General features: G+C 37.9%; 1 protein-coding gene across 1 annotated transcript in view; it reads right to left on the bottom strand.

Moving 5' to 3' along the window:
- The window catches only part of HS2ST1 (heparan sulfate 2-O-sulfotransferase 1), an 82,974-nt gene that overhangs the window by 13,488 nt on the left and 43,665 nt on the right, over positions 1-25,821 (bottom strand). Inside the window, exon 2 of the mRNA XM_063344439.1 lies at positions 6,093-6,331. Coding sequence (XP_063200509.1) covers positions 6,093-6,331 — 239 coding nt within the window. The remainder of the gene's footprint in view (positions 1-6,092; positions 6,332-25,821) is intronic.

Genomic DNA, 25,821 nt, shown 5'->3' with positions numbered 1-25,821 from the left:
AGTTTGTAATAGGCTAGGACTAGACACAGGGCAATGTTAAGTGAAAATCCCAAGGGTCAGTTATGTCTTAAATCCCCATGGCACCACCTAGCATCAAACCTTAGATGTTCCAGTAATAGTTAAAAAAATCCTTTATTGCCTTTGTGTTACAATGTCATTGTCTGTTAAGGAAATAATTTTTATGAACATAGGATGGATGTTCTAGCCTCGTATTAACTTTAACACCAGGCAAGCTAAGAGAAGGCTAGGAAGGTTTTATAAGACAGCTGTGACATTTACCTCTGGATGGATGTAAGATAGACCGGCAGCATGCTGTGCCCCTGAGAATTTAAGTTTTTAACACCTATAACTAGGCCTGCAAGCAAGAGATTCGCCCCCCTCCTCTCCCCAGTTTGCAGTGTTCCAAAAATCAGAATTGTTCCAGGTCACAGCCAGCCTAATGAGTCTGGATTCACATATTTTAGGGCAAAGATGAATATTGCTTGCTGCTTCGTACTGTTAAATATGATCAATTTTACCTTTCTTTTCGGGGCTCAGCAGATACTGGAGCTTTTGAGAGACCGAGCAAGCTTCTCCCATCTGAACCCAACTGAATAAAATTTGAGGTTACTTTAAAAGTTCAGATAGACGTGAATGGAATTCCTGTGAAGTTGTTTCATGGTGCTTTTATATAATCAGCTACAAAGTTGCTTCACAGCCTTTAGGAAGTGAGAAATCAGCTGAGCTTCACTGAATTAAAGAGCCAGATCAAACGTACTCTGGGGGCGTAAGATGTCCGGAAAGGTAAGTTAAATACATTCAGTTTCCAAGATGATAAGAATTTAAAACAAGTCCCAGTGAGTCAAAAGGAAAAAAAAAAAAAAAACAACCAAAAAACAAAACAAAACCAAACCCCAAAAAACCAAAAACTCAAAAAAATCCAACCCAGCATACTTGGTGTGCACGAAAAGCCCTGGGAAATCTGTGCATGCAAACCAAAGTGATGTTGTAAGCTGTCACCTCTGTCCACTAACTGCTTCCATCAATCCCTCTTCTCTACACTCTGAACACACACCCCCCCACACACCCCTGCTGCCCCCAAAAGGTGGTATGGTCATTACCCTGTGGCCTGGTATCACATGGACTTTTGGACACCAAAAAAGCCCCAGCTTTTCATGCCATTATATTCTAGGGTTTTTTGTCAGTTGCAGAGGAACTGACTTAAAATTACAAATAACTTGGGGGATGAATGTCACATGCCCCACCTGGTGAGGACACATGAGGATTTTCCATTTGAACTACAAAAATAGGGCTCTCAAGTAAGACTGAAGACCAACACTGTCCCCATGAAAGGAAATCTCAGATTCAGATTTAAAGACAAAGTGTGATGGGATAACCAAATCAGAATCCCTCTGCAGGAAGGCACCGGTAGCTTCGCTATCCAAATTGTCATACAAGCGAATAACTTCTAGTTAGCTCTAAATCAGAGGGTCAGGAATGCTGCAAGCAGGCTAGCAGCTCACCTTTGGCTGCAGGTCATGAGAAACCACAAGCAAGCAGAAGGCAAGGGCAGCTGAGAGGCAATTTTGTGAGATGGTGAAAAGACGAGAGTTCACCAGTTCAGCCATGGTACAGCCGGGACACCTGCCTCGCACGAACAGCTCTTCCTCAGAAAGAAAAATACAATTGGCACATGTACAGCAGTGGACACTAGTACTCACTAGGCCATCTAACTCCAAGAGAAAAATTCTTAAATGTTCAGGAGCTCATGACAGTACTTCCACTTCTAACAGAGTTGCTGCACTTCCAACAGCCATTGAGACCTTCACCAGCAGAGGAAGTACTACTAAAGTCAGTATGAGTGTGCTATCCTCTGAGAGGCCACTGTTTTAGAATACATTTGGAAGCAAGATTACGAATTTTCAGGTTGCTCTTTTGAGAAAAATGGAAAGAGAAACTGCGTGAGAAAAAAAGAACAAGGAAAAGAAAACAGCAAGCTGAGGGAATGAAATGCTGGATAATTGTGCCATGGTTTTTCTGTGTCCACAACAGTACAGAAAATGCATTCTCATAGCCCCTTCTCTAATAATATATCAAGAATACATGCTGCAAGACAGAACCTAGTAATTTTGTTTTAAATGTTTTAGAGGACAATTTCACCACGTAGCAAAAAAGCTGAAGTTTGTGTGGCCGGTATGCTATCTAACCAGCCATAACGAAGGCATACATACAGGGGCAAAAAGTATCAGTACTGAAACATGCAAGCAACAAATTCCGCCAAACAACTACTCTGATTTAATGAAAGCAAGTGTTTTTGTTACAGACCACACAGGTCAGAAATGCAACATGGGCAACACGGCACTGAGCTTGCTGCAAAGAAAAGGCCCAAGCTGTGGAAAGAGGGGCAGCTCCCAGGATCCTGCTGTCAGAGAAGCTACAAAAGAAAGGAGAGCTGCTTGGACAAGTTCCATCTGAAACTAAAGTGGATGGGGTTAGGGACTCTTATCGGATTATCTCAAATCAGATACAGATTATATTTGGAGTGGATTTTAAACAGGTTTTTTCAGATTGCAGTCAAAACGTAAAGGTTTCACATATGGACAGAGAACTTAAAATCTGTTACAGAGTTAGAGTTGTTGGGAAAAAGTAAAGCAGAAGTAGTGCATAACGGAGGGCTCACTGTTTTACAAAGTTATGTCAGGCCCAAGACAATCTTCACCTTGCTTAGGGAGATTTGCTTTAAAAATACAAATATAAACAGTATTTTCCATACTCTGTGTGTGTGATTATATATATATATATACACACACACACAGAGTATATATATTTTGTAACAGTTTTATCACTGATAAAACAATTTTGCCTCTATGATATGTTTACATATTTTACTACTGGTGCATATACTCCTAACAGACTCAAGTAAACTATACTGATGAAGATGGCACGTGAATATTTCATGCAAATCCACGCCCACAAAGAGTAAACCTAAATCAGCTACTACTCTGCACCCTTGCCTTCTCCAGAATTACGTGTTATGACTTACAACGGCAAGTTGCTATCTCAGTATACTAAACATAAATATTTCTTCTTCTTTAAGCAACTATGCAATATATATTAAGGTTTTCATTATCAGCATCCCCCAGTTAATAGACACTGAAGAGGAAGAGTACCAATTGTCTAATTAAACAGCATAATTCACCACCTTGGACAATAGCAGAGTATCAAATGAAGGCAGGACTCTCAGTGTTGTATACATGCCCAGCACTGATGGATTTTTATTTTTCAATAGGTAATTATTAGAGGGAAGATGGGGAGGAGAGTTTCTTCTAGACAAAACTAAGTCAGCAAAGAACAAATTTGATTTGAATGAAATTGTCACGAAGGGAGTGAAGAAGTTAAGGCTGCTTAAAGAATCACCATAAAAGATATTAGAAAAGTGATTTTAATATGAGGTTATGAAAGCACAACTTAACAGAGTTTGATGGCAAGGTTCACTCTATTACTTACAATGTGGAAGGCAATGGTTTATGTCTAATAAAGGGGTAAGGAAAACCTCCCGTTGAGTCACGAGGTTCATACTGGACCCCCTTGCTTTCTGAACTCCTTCTCTGAGAGAAGTCTAGGTGTGGCTGGATCCACGCCTAGTCTCAGACTTGGTCAACAGTTTATGTCTCAAGGCATTATGCGTAGGGATTTCAGTGTACTGCTTCAACATGTGATTATGAGTCTTGTGTGAACTTGGAATAGGAGTAGTTTGAGGTTCCTTAACAGTACTATAACAAATCACAAAGTTAGATTGTATGATTTTCTAGCAAACGCTTAATTACTCAATAATCAACAATTTCTTAAAATCAAACACAGCAACTTAGCTAAAGATTCAACAAAGTTTCCTAAATCAAATTGCATACATGAATACACACACACAGAGATATAGAGGTTAACCGATGATTAAGATGTTTCCTTTTCTGCAGGTTATAGTAAATTTGGGTACCCAATGATTGAAATGGAACTATACGCACTTTCTTCCCTTCGTCAGCTTCTGTCAGTGGACGGTCTGAAACTCCTAACTCTTATCCCTTTGTCAGCTTCTATCAGCAAACAGTATGAAACTGCTCCCTTTGTTGGCTTCTATCAGCGGATGGTCTGAATCACGTCATGAAATACAGGGTAGCAGCCTGCTGCAATCCCGGAGTGCTCTAAAGGGCATCACTTTAGAATCGGTATTTGTAGGGTCACAAGATGATTGACTTTGGTCAGCACTTTTCCATTGTGGGCACAATTCTTGTCAGCTGATCTTGGCATCTTTCAGAGTGGACTTGTGATCCGGGCAGGAGGGCTCTTGGATACGTTTCCCAGGCAGCAGGAGCTCCAGGTGTGGTTAGGGAGTGCCTCATCACCCCAACTCACTGCACTTGCACTGGGACAAGAAAGTACCAGGTTGTCTCAACTCACTGCCCCAGCAGGCAAGGTCAGAAAGTGCCAGATTGTCCCAGCTCACTGCACTTGCAATTGTAACAAGAACAATGTTGGGCCCACTGTCCTTGTAACTAAAGCAAGAACAATGTTTGCTGGTGCTGACATTGCAATGTGGCCTGGCGAGGTGGGGGGAGGTGGGGTGTCTGCACTACCACAGAAATTCAAACATAAGTAGAAACATAAGGCAAGTTTGCCTATGTTTAATTTATACCATCAATGACTAGATCTCCTATCCTTCAGGACAGACCACTGCAATTCAAAGAGACACCTTGACAGAAACAGAATCTGTGGTTGGAAGTGCAGCACTAAGTATGACTGACTCAAGCATGAATTTTAATTAACAGATATAGGCTTGTTAAATCTTTTGAAAAGTCACTCTGCTGTTGGTGCACAGGTCTCTAGTATTTGTTCTACGCAGTGGACAAGACTATAGGGATGGCTACCAGATTTACCCTTAGTAATCTCAGTAATCATGTATGACAATATCACCTTCATATTTAGGAAAAGATTTCACAACAGCAAAAACCCACCAGTAACAAAATCCCACTATCACAAAATAGGTTCCCAGTCCCACCCCAAGTACGCTCTATGTGCCTTGCACTGAGATGCCTACCTCAGTCTTTCTCCCAAATACAGAACTGGAAGTGGAGGGCCCGTACCATCTGCTTCCCCTTGCCCCACTCCAGCAGCTGTGCTGAGCTGCTTCTGCCTGTAGCCATGCACTTACAGGAGCTGTAAGCCTCAGTACTGACATGCTGCAATGCAGAACAGCTCCTGCCTCTGCTGCATATCAACTTAAGATGAGCAGCATAAAACTGGTAGTACATACCCGAGAGTCTGGAAACATCTGTTTTACCGACAGGGATGATGACATAGTGATGTTGCAGACCTCTGACCTGGGTTCCCTGCACACGCACTCACAACGAGCAAAGAAATATTAAAAAAAAAAAAATAAAATAAAAAACCCCTACTCCCGCGCCACACCACACCCCAAGAAAAACAGAGCATTGATCAGTCATCTGTTTTTTTAATACTCATTGTCTGATGCAATCTTAGCTATGATCATTTCTAGCCTCGGAGTACACCAATTTTAGCTATAAGTGGATGCAAAGTGACCCATCTTTTAGAGTGAAAACTATTTACAACCACTTATTTCTACCTGCTTTTTATCACCTGTGAGAACTGACAAGATCTAGTACCAAAGAGAGAAGTATAGCCCTGACGGCGTGGCACAGCGCCTGCACTACTCAGAGAGGAAAGCACATAAAACTGCATTCACTGCAGATGGAGACGACAGGCAAATATTATTACACAGCCAAAAGGCAGACAGTTGAGAATACAGTAAACTTTTACAGTGATAACAAAGGTCATGTCTGCCCTGTGTCCCTTTTTAGCTTAATTTTTGTCCAATAAAAAGATACTTACCACCTCCAGTACCCATCAAAACCTTAAACCTATGATTTAATAAATAATACTAATTCTCTACAAAGAAAATATAAACACATTAGAATTCATTTATGTTGGAAAATTAGACACAAAAGTCCATTCTATCAGACCATATAAAAGCTTGCAATAGCAAAAAAGTTTTCTATACTTTCTCCTTGTTTAATAAAGACATCCCAAATGCAGCAGCTTACCTGATCTTGAAGAGACATAACAGGATTATTTTTGGTTGTATTGATATGTAGAACATGATATTTGTTCTTCGCACAAAGATCATAGGCAATATTTGTGAAGGATGTGCTGGCAGTCTTAGGTACTCTGTTGTAAATAATCACCACATCATCTTCTTCATCCAGTGTCACATCTTGTCGGGGGCCATCTACTGTATGACGCTGTTCTATTTCTCTGACTTCATGTCTTGCAATAGCCCTTTCTGTTAAGGAAGAAAAATACAGAATTTCAATGTAAGTATCACCATTTTGAGTTGAAACCATAGAATGCAAACAACCAGGTGAAAAGCAACAACTCCTCAGTAATAAAGGAAACACCTGCCTGTCACATATATATTTCTGACACATTTGAAGCAAAACTTGATCTATAAATTGCATGAATGATAAAAGGTGAGTTAGTCTGACACAGAACACAAGGCCTAGAAAACAATATACTTAGGGAACACATTCTGTATTCTACGACTCACGCTAAGGTTACTGGAAGCCATCATCTCTAAAGAAAAATGTCTATAAAGTGCTACCAAAATGGTGACACCCCCAAAATATCCCAAATAATATAAAACACCTGTTTAAAAATTATAATAAGAGGAATAACTCAAGCAATCTGGAGAATAAGAATTTTCCGAAAACAGCAGAAATACTATCACTAGAGATTTAGTCAATTAACTGTGTAGCAGCACTGGAATTCAGATGAAACCATTGTGTTGTTATTACAGTTGATATAAGCCCCAAGTGTAAAGCATTACAATAAATGGGTTTGCAAAAATTCAATTAGATTTATTAATTTCAAGTTTGACAAGAATAGAAGCAAAGGGCTTACGAAACAGTTGACATTAAGGTGAAACATGATCTCCGAGTACTGAAATCCACCAAATACATCAAAAAGAAAGAAACACGGAAAAGCAAGCTATGAACAAAACATTTTGGCAAGGTGAGTACATTGCAAATAAACCATTTTCCTTTTATACAAAGGGCAATACTCCAAGTAATTGAACTCTGCTTCAAGTGCTAAAAGCCTTTTTGGAAAAATAAAAACCGCAGTATCACAGCATTATTTTTTTTTGCTGCTACTGCATATCAAATACATTATGCTGATTCAGACACAGCTTTGTTCTGTTCTAGATAAGTATATACTTTAATACGATTTGTAATACAGATGTCAAAGCCTCTTTTTCTGATTCATTTATTGTGATATTGCCTTTAATAATGTATTCAAAGAAATCTGCGTTGGCCAACAATGCAAGCTGAAGTCGGTCCCACCAGAGTACCCTGTAATTCTCTGTATTATGTTCTTACACAAGGTATAGCTCTTTCTGGATGACAGGCTCTTAACAGCAGCAGCTCTTGGTCTCTACTTCCCTTGCTTCCTGTAACCCAGCTCCTTCTATTCTTTTTCACCACATCTCTTTAATTATAACATAAAAATCACTTTTAAAGCAGAATCATTAAGCTGTGAACACCACTAGCCTGTAATTCCACATAAATTGTCTTCAACCACAAACTTCCATCTGTCTGAAATGCTTCAAAGCTTAAACTCACTCACTTTCTCATATGCTCATATCTCACACCCCATAACTAAGTTACACCAGTATGAAAATGTTTGTAGAAAATGCTTATTGAGTATATCTCAATTTTCCACATGACATCTGTTGCTCCCCACTACATCAGTCACAGTTTTTGCTCCTGCCTTTCTCATTTGCTACCTCTCCCATCACTGCTGGCAAACGTCCTATTTCGGAAAGAGATGAGGCAACAGACTCAGGTTTCATCTATCTGAAGACGGGTACAACAAAAAGGGACTGGCAACTCTCCCCCTCCAGCCAGTAACAGATTAGAGGAAGCATTTGGTAGGGGACATAGTTAACCACATGGCTGCCCAAGGCTACATAGATACTGAATACCACCTAGAGAGGCTGAAATGAAACACATTTAATTTGTATTTTCCACTCCAAAGTAGCAGATCTCAGCTAGATTTGAATCATAACTGCACAGAACTCCAGGGCTGATGAGGCTGGCTGGTGCGGAGGGAAGCTTTCCCTTTTACGTGGAAGAAGTAAACATTTGTGAGAAACAGACATGATTTGCAAGAAGAGGGATGAGAAGTGTTCCTCTAACGAGGTATTTGAAACCATGACAATTCAAGAATTAATGTCATAAGTGCACTTTAAAGGCTATGCATGAGGTATAAAAGATGTATGATTAGATGCAATTAGCAGAAAGGCTATTGCATAAGATCACCTTCAACTTTGTATGGTGAGAGGGGAAAGCAAGAACCCATGCAGGGAGGAGAACCTTCACTGGTATGAAGTACACAGACAGTTGCATTATCAAAGAATAATGAGGCTTTAAACTTCAAATTAAAATGAAAACTAATCTTCATGATAAAGAACTGAAGTGACCTTTATGAAATAACTGCAATAGTTAAAAACCAAAAGCTGAGATGAAGAGCAGGACATAAACTGCTGAAGTGCAAGGGAAGCTAAAGCTAGTGAGAAGCAGATGAAGCACCTGGAAGTGCCTAACCTGGTCAGCCATCCTAATGGCCTGTTTCGTTGTAGTCTAGTAATAGGACAGCAAAGAAAATTGCAAGTTTTGTAAAAGCACACATTTTTTTCACAGTAATAAACAGTTCACAGTTTTCCCCATGACATCAGGAAATTTTTTGTTACTTTCTGAAAATTCATTTTAACTCTTAAATGGCACGTGATCTGACCCATATGAATTATATTTATTTATTTACTGAGGGAGGGGGAAGAGTTCCACTAATGGAAACATGCAACTCTGGCTAGTCCTTGGGGTAACTATGTTAATCAGGAGTTAAAGAATTTGAGGAATTGATGAACATTTGATTAACTACTTCATTTGCTCTTCTACAATATGTAAATCATCCTGGAAGCAAAATTCCTGTAATGGTTGAAAAATGAACATTGCTTACATGTTTTTAGAAGTATAGTAGAAAACACAACGTATGCTTTAATGACTTTTTACATGAAAGCTGGGGAGGAAGAAGTTGCTAGGTATTTATTAAATACATTTTGTTTAGCAAAAATCTCCTTAGACAACAGCCCTGCAAATTTAAATTTAATTATGAGAACTTGTCCATATAAGGTTGGATTGATTTCACTGAAATCAATTTTTTTTAAAAAAAGAGAATCAGGTAGGTCATTTCTTTCCTACCAGAGATCCTGTGGACAAAATTATGTCCTATAGTCTCATTGCATTCTATTTAAACTTGATTTTGTGAGGAAAACACCTAGGCAAAATTATTAAAAGCCAAATGTCCAAACTGGGTTAAGACTGTCCACACTAAGTTTAACACTAATTAACTATATCGATTTAAAAAGCTAAGCAGCATTTAAGTAAGTGATACTTTGAATACAAGACAGTTTTTCGTGGTAATATAATACATGATTATTTTAAGGCATAAGATATTCTGTCTCACACTTTTTTATTACTGCCTGTTTAGGTTCACTGTAATGAATAATATAATTACTATACAGATGGGGAAAATGCTGTTGTGTCATCTGCAGGTGTCCTACTTGCAATCTTTCATCAACGGCAAGGACAGTTTGCACACAGGCAGTACCATACATGACCAGTGTAATAAAGGCTGCTACGCTGGTTATTTACCAGCAGAGGAATTTGCAGAAAGTCTTCAGCTGGCAGAAGTAGCTGTTTTGTAAACAACAGAACAAGCTTATTTTTTCACCCATTTGTCTACATGTTCTTTGAAATCCTCCTTTATTCCATTTCCGTAACTGCCCTAATTTTCCACAACTTATGTTTCTTGAGCCATCCTTTTGTAGCAAAAACACCAGGAAATACCATGGCTAGCAACAAGTTGGTTTGCCAGTCAGATGCTACCAGAAAATAACATATAAGTTATGTCTTCTTTGGCAGAAGCACTAATAGCAGCATTCAATCTGTATGCCACCACTGATTATGGCTAAATTTGAATTATTTATCTTCAAGATCACTGCCCTTTCAAGTCAAAGCAGTTGGAGAGAAATGGACTGACGAAGTTTGATTGCTTAACCCTATATTTTTAGGGTCTCAACTAATAAAATCACCTGTGCCCTAGACAGATACATACCTATAAAAATATTTGAAAACCCAACTGAACAATATTTACGTAATTATAGAAACAAATCAACCAACTGAACAATATTTAAGTAATTATAGAAACAAATCACTGTGATCACAAGCAGTTATTTGTCTACATTCCTTGCACATTCAAACAGAAGAATGTCTTAAATAAACCAAGTTTATTAGAATTTACTTCAAATCCAAGTGTTAACTGCATACAAAATATTATCTTCCCAAGCAAAATAGAGTGGCATGGATTTTAACAACTTGAAGGTTAACAAAACCAAATATTTAATATTCCTTACATTTTTCATAAAAGCATAACAACCTCCTGGGATTTCTTAACAAGGAAATCTACCAAACCCAGAAACTCTTCTTTCCACTATAGCTTAGCACTTACCACTCTTGATGAAGGATACATTTTGAACTTCGCTGTTGAAGTCAAGTTAAGTGAGCATGCAGAAGAATAATTCAGAGCATACCACTCTACTTTCCCAAACCACGCTCTTATTCCACTATGGCTATTTCCCTTCTGCCTGTATCTACAGATATTATTTAGGCTCTCTCTTCAATATGTCTTATGTGCCTGCCATGCTTCTTTGTGAAACCTCCCACTCAGATGAGGAAAGGCTCGGTCTTAAAATAAATTTTAGCTCAGCAGTCTTCAAGTGTTGCCCAACAGAAGAAAAAGATGTGGATTCAAACTTTACTCACACTGACTTGATGTGATGGAACTGGACAGCTAGTATTGATAACACCATCCCTGAGCAAACAGTTGCTGTATATCTATGACACTGGATGCCATTTCCAACCAATAAGCAGGTTTCTTCCAGTTGGGAACAATATTGAAGCCAGCTAACTTGGTGCCTCAGCTTTCTTTCCACTGTGCTCCCAGGCCAATGAGGCAGGCAGGTGGTAGCCTGAGGCACTGAGCAGCTCTCAAGCTGGTTCCCTGCCCAAAAGCTGCATTAAACACATGATTAGCCTAAATACTGAACTGGAGCAGGACTGAAAACCTATTGACTCCATTCTTCTCTGATGAACAATGAAAACTGAACAGCAGCTTAAAAATGAACCATAATTATGTAGCAAAGTTAATGTGCTGATTCATTTCCAAATTATATACGCCCACCATATACACGCAGCCTTCATCCTTCACTGAAATGTTGCCTCCTCTGGGAGCTGTTTAGCAGCATACTACTTATAAACCACAGCAGTGCTGCTGGATGTGGATATCAATCCTTCAGGGATGGAGAGGAGGAGAGAAAGAATCAATGGTGCCATGACAATTTATGGCCATGGAGGATTTGTGTCACTATACCCAATTAAAGCCGCAGGAAAAAATATAGACTTAACTAATAAAAAAATGCCTAAATTTAAATCTGTTCAATGTATCAGTATTAACATACCAACTCTTTCAAAGACCTTTACAGCTCTATCCTGCTCTAGTTTTAAGTCTTACTAACAGCAAACCCACCACATTTGTTCTTTAGCAACTTCATGACTTTGACCAATATGTATTTTGGGCAAGCCTTCGGTTTCTCCTACTTTCTTTTTCTCTGTAAAAAAGTATTCCGTGAAGCCTGCTGTCTCTTTATTGCTGATTAATGAATGCTTACAAGTCGCAAAGGCAATTCTGGGTTTGCCATTGTGCTGGGAGAGGGTGTCAGTGAAGTGCAGCAAACCCTACCTTCCTGCTCCGGTAACTACGGTGCTCTTAAAACCAGTCCAGGAGACTTTAGATTCTCTCAAGTGTGATTCCTTACAACTATCTCTAAATGACTATCCTTAAAATCGTAATTAACTATTCTGTTTCACCATTAGCATATGTAAATATGCATATTACAATCAACATTAAGAAACAAGGAAAGCAAAATGCTGGCTATTTCACAGAAGTACAAACTGCTAGTCTTGCAACATCGCTGTTTATCAGAGCTGAGTGACTTTCCACTGGTAAAGCAAATACAACTTTAGTGTGAAACAATACAACACAGGCACGCTTTCCCCCATCATACCAAATTTCTATTAAGAAAAATAATAAAAGAATTGCTAAGAAACATAACTGCAATTTTATTTAAGTTTTTTCAGTCAACTTACCTAACATATGAACCCTTAAGATATTTCAGCTATTTGCATTTTAGACAAAAGCGACTGTTGGTCTCATTTGCAAATCTAGCTCTCTTTAATCGATCTATGAAATATCTATGAAAACCTTTAATTTAATATTTGTCTTTAAAAAGTCCACAAATTCCAGGACAGCTTCAGCACATATGTGCTCTTGGTAAAGTTCTGATCTACAGCAACGAAAGATCATCTGCAAAGCACACACAAGGATGGAAACGGAGCACAGGACTTAAAATAATACCATAAAAGTTATTAAATTTTTTCAGTCAAGTCAACCCCCCCCCCCATCTTTTTCTTCCTCTTCTAAAAATTCAGTTCCCTTAGGGTCAAGAGATTATTATGACTAAATTTTAGAAATTTCATTCCAGCTTGCCTTTTTCCACTAAGGCATGGAGAGAAACAGGTATAAAGGATCTTTTATAATAAAAGATTGTTTAGAGAACAATTAAAAATCAGTAACATTGCCGAAACATTTTCTTTAATAGTGGTTAATGCATTTTCAGAACAGAAGGAAAAAGAACAGTCCAGACAGAAGAGAATTGTTTTCAAACTCCAAACTTTAAACTCCCAATAAACGCACATTGGAACTAGTTAAAAGCAAAAATAATTCCCTTAAAAACACTAACACAGCCCAGCAAGGAGGCACCTCCAGCTAGGCATTGAGATTATTAACTAAAATCTAATGCAGCAGCTGTCTGAAAATTAGAAGTAGTGATGCTGAAAAACCTGCTACAGTTTCATTAGCATTTGATACTCGTCATTTAATTTCAAGATTGCATTTTTGCCAGGGCTTTATTTTGAATACGTAAGCAGAAGCATATTGATTAGTGTGTGATATTGTTAAGGGTTTGGTATTAAACTAAAAAAATAAAAATGTTTACCCAACAGTAAAATCACTATACCATATATGCATCCAAACTGTTTTCAACATCAGAGCCTGCATGTCTCATTTTTCTGCAAATATTTTTAGTTGATCAACTGCATTTGTGAGGAACAGAGTATTTAAAAATCAAGCTCTGACCGAGTATTTCTTTTTTTTTTTTTCTTTTTTAACTAGTTAACATACAGCCTTACACATTTTTCTTCCAGCATTCTGTTGGGCAGGATATTTTAATGAAAGACTATGTTGTGGCCCTTTTTTGATAGAAGACCAGATGTACCACACGTACTATAAAGTCAGCCTGTGTTTTAGTTACCTAATACATAGGACAGGTAACAATGCCCCAGGAAGGGCAAAACCAAAAACTCATGAAAAGTCACAGATCAGATGAATTGCATCTATAGACCAAAGCTTGGATACCCCAACAAGCATGGTTACCCACAGAAAAAGTATGGCTTATAGCAGACATTTTTGTGTAATAACATCCAATGAAACAGAAAAAAAGAAGGTTTCATTCCAGCAAGTATGAAATTTTGAACAATTTGTAAATGCTTGAAATAAAAAAAAAAAGAAAAGCACCTTGAAAAGGTACGTACTAAAACCACATCTTCAGCTGTAACTATAGCATCCCTGCTGTGACTCCTGAGTATTGCAAATAATACTAATTACAAAGGTACATAAAAATTTATAGAAACATTTTAGGCAACGTGGTTTAGTAGTAAGAGTTAAAAATAAGCATATGTCAAACAGCTCCATACACCCTCCAACTTTAGACTGAACTGTTTTGCTTGACACAATTGTGTTGAATTCAAGTTAATGCATTAGCATGAGAGCAGACACAAGAGTCACCATTCATCTTTTTTTCCTCCCAGTCACTTGCAATTTCAGGTTTCTTTTGGACAAGGAAACTTGAATAACAGATAGCTGTAAAGAGAAGGATGTATCACAGAAAGAAAAGGTTTGTGGCTGTCCAGAACCCCAAAACCATCAGTAAACTAATATGAAACACTGTGACTATGATTAACGGCAATGAAAAAATAGTTGCAAATCAGGGATTTGTTCTCTAAATAATAAACCGCAGCTGAGTATGTGACAGCAGGGTTTGCTCTTGTTTATAGTGCCTTAATATTGTAATGCAGGTCTTCAGTGTTAGCAAGAAAAGTAAATGGAACTGTTTTATACACGGATACAGTTGTCACAAGCGTTTCACTATACAAATGTGCATGTCACTCCTTCAAGCAAAATCCAATTCAAGTAATGAAAGAAAGCAAGATCAATATAGATCATCTGACTCCATTTAGTAAGGCAGCCTGGAGACTGTTTTGTTATTTTATATAAGCTTTCTCCAGGCATACAGTCATTTACTTTTTCTAAAAGGGTACTGGCTAGCATAAAAGCAAAAAGGATGACTAAACTGTTAAAATCACTGAAAGACCTGTGTTAAAATCATTGTGTGGACAATGCTGTATTACAGTAAGTCACCATCACATTTAATAAAACTGATTGGTAAAAATATACTGTTATTTCCAACATATTAAACTTATACCCCAGCTTGTCTTCACACTTGGCTTAACTAACTAACCTGGAAAACAAACTATTGCCAGTTGGTCTAGCAGCCAAAAAAAAAGGAAAACAGCAAACAGCATTGCCTTCTGATCAAGCTTAAGGTAGAAGATCTATATATTTTATTAGGAATCTTAGGAAGTTAGAGTACCACGAACAAGCTTATGGTAACTCTATGTGGTACCAACAGATACAGCATGATATTTGCTTAATTAACATAGTCTGTGTACAGACTAAGCATTTACAGTGATAAATATGATTTCTAACCTTAATGTAGTTATAGGAGTTTGTGTAAAGTCCTTTGAAAAAACAGAAGTGAATCTGCATGCAACTGTTGTTAAGTCATAGCAGAATTAATTTTAATTACATTTTTAAAATACTGACTAGATAAGCTTTTGATTATATTTTTGTTTTCTTTGTGAAAACCATTTATCTTGCTCTTAGCTTCATTTTAAGAACTTCAATTTCATTCTATACCCTGGTTGCTTTATATGCAAATTAAAAGTACATCTTATTTTTCCCCAAAATCTCCAAATTGTCAATCAAGAGACTTGCTAGCTCATATAGCTTAAATGTCAACATATAAAAAAAACACTGCCTTATCTTCTGTTCTAATCTTAGGCTTGCAGCCTAAAGACCTCATCTGAGATAGAGGTGAAAAAAATGAGCATGAATAAAGACCACAGAATCGTAGAACAGTTTGGGTTGGAAGGGACCGTTAAAAGTCATCTAGTCCAACCTCCCCTGCAATAAGCAGGGAAACCTTCAACTCGACCAGGTTGCTCAAAGCCCCATCCAACCTGACCTTAAATGTTTCCAGGGATGGGGCATCTACAACTCCCCTGGGCAACCTGTTCCAGTGTCTCACCACCCTCACAGAAAAGAATTTCTTCGTGATATCTAATCTAAATCTCCCTTCTTTCAGTTTAAATCCATTACCCCTCATCCTATCACTACGCTCCCTGACAAAGAGTCCCTCCCCATCTTTCCTGTAGGCCCCTTTTAGGTACCGGAAGGGGCTATAAGGTCTCCCTGGAGCCTTCTCTTCTCCAGGCTGAACAACCCCAGCTCTCTCAGCCTGTTCTCACAGGAGAGGTTCTCCAGCCCTCTGATCACAGATAAGCTCTAATGACACACAGACCACTCAAAAATAACATTTCAGGAACCTCAAAGCCATTTTAAGTAAATGAAAGTACAAGAAAAACTCTTTTTAACTACAATGAACACTAAATTAAATAGTTTTTAAACTACCTCTGGAAATCTCTTCTTGCTATATCCTACACCTCTTCACACTTGAGGGGTCCAAGCTATGCTCAGGCAGAACTAGGAAAACAAATACATGCAGCATCGACCTGGTTCCTTTCTGAATAAAATAATCACCTGCTTTAAAGGTAGCCCTTCCTCTCTGACTCTCAGAGGATTAAAAGCAGCAGTGGCTTAGTGGACTGAAGGAGTCAGTAGAGGGAATATTACAAAGGAAAGCTTGCAAGTCCTTGCAACACGTACCTTCCCTGGTCCTACCCTGGAAGCTCAGATGCGCGTTCACAACAGAACCCCAAATGAAATCCCCAGGATTAGTTTGAAATTGTACAGTAGAGAACACCTGTGGCACAACTAGCCAGCTAATGCAAACCTTCCACGTTCACTCCATGCTGCACAACAGTGGCAGTCACACTCAGTTCAAATACACTTGCATACCAACAACACTACTACAAAACCTCTTCGCAGCAGATATTGATTAGCAAAATCACAAAATGCACAAACAAGAGCTTTATCTAGTTTCATGGCAGTGCATACAGAGCGCTCTGTCCTTGGTAAAAAGAGGAAACAGTCCAGGATTCATGAGGTGTGCAGTAAAGGGGTATTGTACAAAAAACTTCCTACTGGTAGCAGAGCCAGCTGCTCACTGAAAGCCTCTGGGTGTTAATCCTGATATAGATTGGATTAAGCCTTTTAATTAAAAAGAATTCTTTCCCTTCGTGCATGAGAAATATTTTGTTCTTCCCCCAAATCAGTCCTTTTTTGAACACGGATGACTATTTGATGAAAATTTGACCAGAACAAAAGGGCAAGCAATTCCCTCATTGCACCTTAGGTAGCTGTTGCAAAAAGGTAAAACCAGCTCCAGCCCCTTGCTCAGACCTTTGGTCCCACAGCAGTAAGGGATACAACAGATTTGTATTCATCAATCTCTAACAATCCTTTCTGAATAAAATATACCATAATTATTCATTATCAAAAGGTACATCATCACTGAACTTACTGAAAGTCAGAACTGCATCGTTATGCTGGATAATGCAATGCCACAGAAACAGAAGCCAAAAAGAATTGCTATACATATCCCCCAGTAAGGCCACAGAAAAAAGGACTCAAGATTCTCATTTTTGTATTTCAAATTTATTAATTTTATGAAACCCCTGGAACAATTAGGAAGTTAATTTAGCTTTACATATCATCTTGTTGGCAGTTGATGTAGAATTGCACTGTGTGTAAAGAGCTGACTGGTCTTGGGGAAAAAAAAAACAAAAAACAAAAAAAAACCAAACGACTCCAACCAACCACCAAAAACACCCACTTATTTGGTCAGATTATCTTTTGCAGACATTAAGACTGTCAGATTTTATTTCATACAAGCAAAGTAATCTGCTTCCAACAATAGTCAATAGCCTAAAATCTGGCATTAACCCATTTCTAATATGGCTGAAACCTGTAGATCTCTGTAAGGGAATAATCCTTTTGCTGTCATTCAGAGAGAAAGTATTTTGTCCTGTCAATACCAAGCCACTTAAGACATTTTAACTTGATTTTAAAGAACATATTACATGGTCAACACGGATAAGAGTAGCAATGCTAAGTCTATGTTTTAAAGCAAAGATTTGTTGAAACTTTATGGCCCATGTTCCCAAACAAAGGTGTGTGACATTGAGAACAAAGCGCTCTTGCTAGAGATACAGGTATCCGTCTCAGCTCGGCTTTCCCCAGAGAAGCTGTACAACCATAATACTTCCTTTTTGTGTCAGTATTAAAGGTATTGAAGTCATCCAAAACAAGCTTTTACTCTCTGTTCTTCACATCTCCATACATGAACTCCAAATTTCCTGAGTTGCTTTTGGTTTAAGTCTCTACTGTCCACAGATGTTTTCCATATATATAATGTAAATTTACCTTGCTGTTGCATAAAGTCACCATCCCCAAATTCCATTAGTCTCAACTACTATTTTTGTGTATAAGAACAGTAAAGTTGAAAAGTTCATTTTTATGTTAACAAGCTGTAACCATGTAATGATATATATATCTTTTTAGGTAATTCAAATAAAGCATGTATGGAAAAAACACACAAGTCTTCCTTTTTGTTATGTGAAGTGGAAGTTACTTCTTCGGAATGTTAAGTCAGAAAGATACTTTAAATCCATGCCATTACTCCGGCAAGGACATGGATGGACGGACTATTATAAACTTCTGTGGGAGGATATACCAATTGATACAGTTTTCGGTAAGAAACAGCTTATTTATCTGGGATACTTCAAAGCAAAAAATACCACTGGTGAATTCTGTTTCCAGGGAGATGACATATTACCTTCCAGAAACATGTCACACACTGAAGTTATTCTTCAGACTGAGCAAGCAGAGGAAAACATGAAAAGTACTTCTTTGCCATGACATAGACTCTCTGGCAACATTGTTACATACGGAATAATAACAAAAATTAAATTAAAGAAAAATTTTTCTCACAATCCTCAGCAAATTTATTTGCAGTGGTTAGAGAGGGAACTACCCGTGTACCAACAGAGCTCTAAAGACATCATATCATTGTAGGAACAATTCCGATGCAAAGTTTGGGCAGAAGAGAGGGGCAAAAGCCAAGAGGCATTAGTCCTATATAAGTACCATGTGGTTCACGGGAAGCTCCAGGATAAGTAAATAATAGTGAGAATGTGCACGTTCCCATATTTCATCTCCTCAGTCACTGCTCTAGATCCACACCATCAACAATTAATGTCAAGTTTTAACGTTATCCTCATCACTTCATGCCCTTTTCGCTTTGCTGGACTTTCCTTGAAGGAAGCAACAACATTGTCCCTTCTGAAAAAGGGAATACAAAGGAACCAAGCAGCTGCGTAGGAGAGAAAGAATGAGAACTCCCACACAAGGAGTTCAGCAAATTGGTACTTAGAAATAAATAATAGACAAACTTATACTGTTTGGTAACAAATAATTTAGCAGTACAGTATGCCCATTACAGAATAGCATCTGCCTACTAGTCTCCTTCAATTGCATTATTTCATGTCTTCATAAGCCTTTTACTTTTTTGCCATGTCTTCTTCCTCAGAACCTTTCAGATAGCTATAGCCTCTCCTCATACACTCCTGGCATCCTGCTAATAATCATACGCCCCTGCTCACGGTTTCCCATCGATCATTTAGACTTACAATGACCCGTTAGGGTACACCAAGGATCACGTTTCTACTGACTCCTTGGAAGGCTGGTGTTAATGCACTTCTCCCAAATCCTGATATCTACAAACACTTTCTAAAGACATACACAAAAGCCGCATTGCTACTGCACTTTTTTCAAGTGCAAAGTCACTTGGCCTTTTGATTCAAGCATTTTTTTAGTTTTGTTGTGTTTCTTTTTTTTTTTTTTTCCAATACACAATTTATCCTTCAAAAGGAGGAAATACTTTGTCCGTATGTAAGTTGTAAACAAAACCTCCCTTGCTCATACTAAAATAACTGCTGAAGTCTTATTACTTTTATGTTCCTAGATAAAAGTAACTTCTCTTATTTTCTGAAACGGCTCCTCAAAATATTTTCACACCTCTTACACCTCTTTTCACACCTAGTTCATACCATGCCATCTTCTTCTCAGGAAGGAGAGGATATCATGGGCTGACATCAATTTGCAGGATTAAAATTGTCTCAGGGTAAAAATTCTCACTACGTTTCAAACATCACCATATCAATGAGGAAATGGGTCACTTTTCATCAAAAGAAAATTCTGTATCGAAATTGCTATAGATCAGGACTTCACATCTCTGTATGCTACTAGCCTATGGCCAACTGAGAAGATAAGAGAACTCTCAAGCAAGATACAGAGCTGTGCTTCAGTACATATGTAGATCTATTTTTTTTCAGCAAAACAATGTTAAAGAGAATAATCTATCCAAGCGGCCTCCCCTCTACGTTCCCAAATGTCGACAAATTATCCTGATGATATTTTCATTAAAACAGTAGCTATTTCTTCCAGAGACTATAGAACCCCACCCCACACTCTGTAGTCAATGTTACAAGCCTACAAATTGAACAGGTAGCAGAAATTTCAGTCGACTTTACATGTACCACTTAAAAAAATATCTGAAACTTCAGTAATTTTTTTATGTCTCAAACTGTTTTTTTAACCTGTTCTTCAGCTGAGGTAGAACGTCTGCAATATATTACCTTCTAAAAATTATATTTACAAATGTACATAGTAAGATTTATTTCAAACTATAACATGTTTCCAATTGGCAGGTTCTTGTCGAAGAAAAAAAGCTGAGCTGCCACAGCTCTGTTCTGCTTTTGCATCTTCCAACTGCTTAGAGGTGGGAAAAAGTTGTTTTAAGTGTTGTGGGGTTTTGGTTTTGTTTTTAAATCCTGCCTCTCAACATCTTTGAAGCAGAGGAGTTTCACGCTGCTTCTCTACGAGGAGGAAAACATGACTCTGCATCAGAACACAACAGACGTCTCTCCTGACATCAGAGGAAAGATGTCGCAAGCCGCTGTGATGTGACTGGCAATGGGGTAATTGACAGAAGTTTAATGGCGCTGTCTAGCCCAACAGAGCCGTGGGAGTCAGACTAGCTGTCTCTGCACATCTGTTGTGGATATAAGCATTTGAGAACAATCCCTGCTTTCAGCCCAGATACTAACTCATTCAGTATATTCATCAAAAAAGCAGTTGAATCCAATGGCTTTCATTTTACAAAATGATACATCTATCCTCCCTCATGACTACATACATGAACAGTTCCAAATTTGGAACTTCAGATGGATTACTGCCTCCTCCTCTGAAAAGGGTCACCCTGTGCAAAGCACACAGCCACAGGAAACAAACCAGAGGAAATTAGCTTATCTAGAGAGAACATTTTTGAATTGCTAACAACTGAGCTGCAAACCCCACAAAACTTCATATTCATGCCATCAAAATGTCTGCAGACTGTCTTGGTGAAAGGAAATCCAACATGGATACAAAACACATTTCTTTTTAGGAAGTGAGAGCTCTTTATAATAATTATTTAGGCTATTATAAAGCTAATTCCCACTAGGTGGAGCACAGCCCTCCCTTTCAGAGGCACTTTCAGCCCAATTTGGAACTCACAGACAAGTGTCTTAGCTCATTTAACACACAATGCAGTTGTCCTTAAGTTAGTCCTAAACTGATAAATATTAAAAAGATGTTAATTTTATTATTCAGATTATCATTAAATGTGAAAGATGGAAATTCCCAGGCAGTAAAGATATTTAAAGACAACTTGATTGCAAAGCTTATAAAGAAAAGCAACAATAATTTACCATTTATCATAGAATAGTTTGGGTTGGAAAGGGCATTTAAAGGTCATCTAGTCCAACCTCCCTACAATGATCTACAGTCAGTTGCACAAAAAAAAAAAAAAAAAAAAATCGAGATTGACATGTAATGAAGAGCACAAATAACACAGGTACAATTTTTTTTATTTGCCTTCTTGTTTTCCCACCATAAGGCTACACCTGGTTCCCATCACCAAGCCTTTCTTCCCTTTCATTTTAAAACATATGCTGACACACATCTTTCAAGAGCTAGTGTTTTAACAGTTTTATCAATTACTCTTAATACTTGAGGAAATCACCTGAGTTGTCAAAATTTAAATGACATCTGTTACCGTAAATGCTCGTTAATCTAGTCCTCACTAGCTGGGAAACACTGCAGATATCATAAAAGTTAGCTGCTAAGAAACATTTCAGCAACAGTTCCCTGTTTCTGCTCCCTACTTTTCTTTCCATCTGAATCTAAGGGTGCATTTTATTTTCTTATTTTACCATGGCAGTACAACTATTCAAGACTCTCTTTTAAAAAAATACAGGCACTAGAAAAATGAGATCTTGGTTAATTAGTGGAAAATTTTGCATTGAGGAAGCTGTCTTTAAAATGAGTTACTTTTCTTCAAAATTAAATGAAGCACACATTACAAAAATAATTAGTATGTACAACAATCACTTGAAAGCCTATCTCCTGCTACAGGACATTTCTATTGGGCGGCAATCTGGACTGCATTATAAAACACTATTATACATGAACAGATGGAAATCATAAAATGATATTTAGCTACAGATTTCCTGTCAGAAACTTATATAAAAAGAAGGGGGGGAAATATGCTCAACATTTTCCATTAGCCAACATCAAATCACTGAAAAATATCAAAGAATCCATGTAATGCCTATGACACAGCAACCTATTTTTAATCCTTTTTTTTTTTTCAAGTCCCTTGCATACAAAACAGGCATAAATAAGACTACGTTTTCACCCTTCAGCACACAATTTAGGATCAAAACCAATAAACTACCCAGCAAAGAACACACATGAAAATGCATTTCAGTTACAGTTAAGAATTAAGACTTCTCAGGTTTGAATTCTTACTTTTGACTGAACATCAGTGGAAGTCAGTGAAGCTCTACAGAGATCATGGCCCAGAAATGTATTAAACTTTCCCACTATGAGCTGTAATGAACTGTCTTGGCTAGAACAGCAAATGCATTGTTTATTTCATTCAGATATGAAAGTTACTCGAGTTGCAAAGATCAAGGTGCATAACATCAACTTAGTATGAAAATAAACTGCTCTCTTCGTTTAAGGGCAAAGTATTATCAGCTGTTGTAATTTGTACAACTATTTTGAAATACAGTCTTGTCTTGGATTACACTTAATGAGAACCTTTTGTTTCATTGCCAGGACTTAAAAAAAAAAAGTAAATATTAATGCTATTAAAGCACAATACAGAGATCATTAGTAAAGTCCAATGTCAGAAAAACAGATGCTGAACATGACATCCAAGAGGAATGTGGGGCTAAGGGAGGTAAGATACAGATGTGAGGCACTCCTTGAAATGCTTAGCATACCTTATTAAATAGAATACGTTCAGGTTATTGTTCAATAGAGTTGTATTTCACAGCTGATAAATGGTAAAGTTACCTGAAAACTAGCAAATCACCAAAATATTATTTCATCAAGACTTTAGAACACATTAGGCATGTTAAGAACACACCAATGTTTCCTTTAGCATGTAAGTCAGTAGAAGCATAAATTTTTAGTCTGTACATGGCCTGAATTTGCTGGTTATTCCCAGAGTCACCAATGAACACTTTTAATGTTATTTTCTCCATACATTTGGCTTCTTTCATTCCACTTCTCTTTCTGCACAAACACAAGAGAAGCAAAGGAACACAGAGACTTCCTTCTGTTTCAGTGGTCTTAAAGACAAACCAACTTTCAAGATCACTGACAACCTCCAAAAGGATTTAAATTACACCAAGCTAACAACAGTTAGGGCTTCAAGCACATCCAAGACAACGTTCTTAATTCCCCAATCAATGTGGTGAATTCAGGATGTCAGAGTACATTAAAAATGGTGAGGAAGGAAAGGAATTGGAAAGAAAAAAAAGTACAAGTTGGCTATCAATTAGAATATGCTGTATTATTCCACACTCCAATAATTAGCAAACTTCAAATCCAGAATTTCTTATTTATGCATACAAACACATACAGTTGCGTAAAAGTTCAAAAAGTCTAGGTTATTTTCGTGAGAGCTGGGAACAGAGTCTATACAGAAAGTAAACCTGGCAGCTCACAGCCATCTCAAGCTCAGCCCTGGGAAGGGCATCAGAATTCTGCAATATATGCCTGGACGCAGTTAATAAGGCCAGTCATGTATAATTAACAATGTTCTCCTTTTATTTTACCTTATGCAGCTGAATAACAACTCTCCTGTTAACCCAAACTGGAGAGAAGGAATCCTAGGCTTTATTGAAAACCACCATTAAAACACAACCATATTTCTAGCAAGTGAAGTTGAAGAAAAAACAGCCAGGAAACCACTAAAAAGGTGGGAAATCATCTCAGAGAACAGAAAAATATACCCCTGTATAGTACAATGAAAGAACACCAGACACCCTTGAAGTGTAACCAGGTGCACCGGAGGTAAAGACATAGTGCTAGTTCCATACAAAAAACACAAAAAACTCCAGCAGTTTCAGAAGCTTTTAAACTTTTTAAGGTAGCTTTTAATAGACTTGAATGAGAACATTCTGAGGCCAAAACGCAGTGAGAGGCCTGAGGATCCCATCTTCCAACTATCAGGCTTATGCAATCAACTGCCTCAGCCTTTCTTCTGTGGTTGCTTTATCAAAGAATGAACACAAATGCTTGTTTATAAAGCCTCGGGAATTTGAAGGGGAATGGACACGGGGCTTTCTTTGTACAGAAGAACGATGGTCTTCATCTATCTTTTTATATGTAAGGTAGTTGAGATAACATTAGGTCTTGTCTTAATGGATTTTGTTTTAGTATCTTCCAACTCAGAGGTAATATAACATGACATACAAAAGGCTCGTGAAGCAGGCTGAAAACACTGGGGACATCACTTTAACTCCCCTTAAACTCCCTCCAAGCACAAACTTCTGCTCTACAGAATGTACCTATTTCTATAAAAATAATGAAGACATTTCATTTGCCCATTTATTAGAGACTGAAAAAAGAACCGAGTATACAAAGCCACTGATCTGTTCAGAGAAAGTATACTAGCATTCAGCAATATATCAAAGCGAGGAACCAGAGGATCTTTCAATACAGTTGGTATTTGTGCTGGCAGACCAAAGTAAACAAGTTTTTTTGATTGCAGACCCATAAACTAAAGGGGAGGAATATATCATCCAACTCTTTTCTTCTCAAAGCTCTGACAGTGGGAAGCCAGAGCATTTACTTCTTCTTGAGGAAAAAAAGATCAAACACTCAATTATAGTACCTCCTAATAAAAGCCAAACCCAAAACAAAAAAAAACCCACCCAAAATAATTCCTTGCCACCAACATCAGAAACTGCTTACCAGTACACAATTATGCCAAATACTTTGTAACAAAGTCCACAATTGTGAATTTTCAGCTACAATGGCCCTATTTGTGTTCTGTTCACAGCTATCAGTGTCTTCTCAAACACACCTTTCCCCCTTCACTGACTTCATTTTAAGCACCAAGCCGCTAGCTCTTCAGCTTCCAGCATCAAATCTCCCCAAGATTCCCTAAACTCTCCTGCTTCTTATTGAGCACACTGAAGCTCCTACTCCTCTGTTTAAATAATCCCAAATGTTAAGAAGCCTGCATCCAAGTTGCTGTTGCCTAGTTTCCATTTACAATTAAAAACAAAGCAACAGGAATAAACAAGCTAAACACTTATGGATAGAAACATTATTCTTCTTATCTAAGAAAATCCGCACTTTATCTATTGATGCAGAAGCAGCCCCCAAATTAAAATAATAGCAGTAACAAGATAGCTGACCCAGGAAAAAACACCTACAGAAAATAAATAAAAATTAAGCTTTTTCACAGTTAAAAGAAGAGTTTTGTTCTACTTTACATTTTACAAATTCTACCGATAGCCAACATTTGCTACCTCAACTTTAGGTTTTAAATGTTTCATTAGATATTTATCTTTGGTAATACATGGATGCTTCCTGGAAAGATTTCACCTTCACTCTGAAGAAGCTGTGAACACTAGACAAAAAAAATAAAATAAAATCACTTGGAAATCATAGAATGGTTTGGGTTGGAAGACACCCCAATGATTGTCCATCCAGTTCCACCCCCCTGCCCTGGGCAGGGACACCTCCCATTAGACCAGGCTGCTCAAAGCCCCATCCAGCCTGGCCTGGAACACTTCCAGGGATGGGGCATCCACAACTTCTCTGGGCAACCTCTTCCAGTGCCTCACCACCCTCACAGGAAAGAATTTCTTCCTGATATCTAATCTAAATCTC

This window comes from Chroicocephalus ridibundus, chromosome 8 (genome assembly GCF_963924245.1).
Source record: "Chroicocephalus ridibundus chromosome 8, bChrRid1.1, whole genome shotgun sequence".
Taxonomy (NCBI): Eukaryota; Metazoa; Chordata; class Aves; order Charadriiformes; family Laridae; genus Chroicocephalus; species Chroicocephalus ridibundus.
The sequence above is the reverse complement of the archived record's forward strand: the minus strand, read 5'-3'. Positions and strand labels throughout refer to the sequence as shown.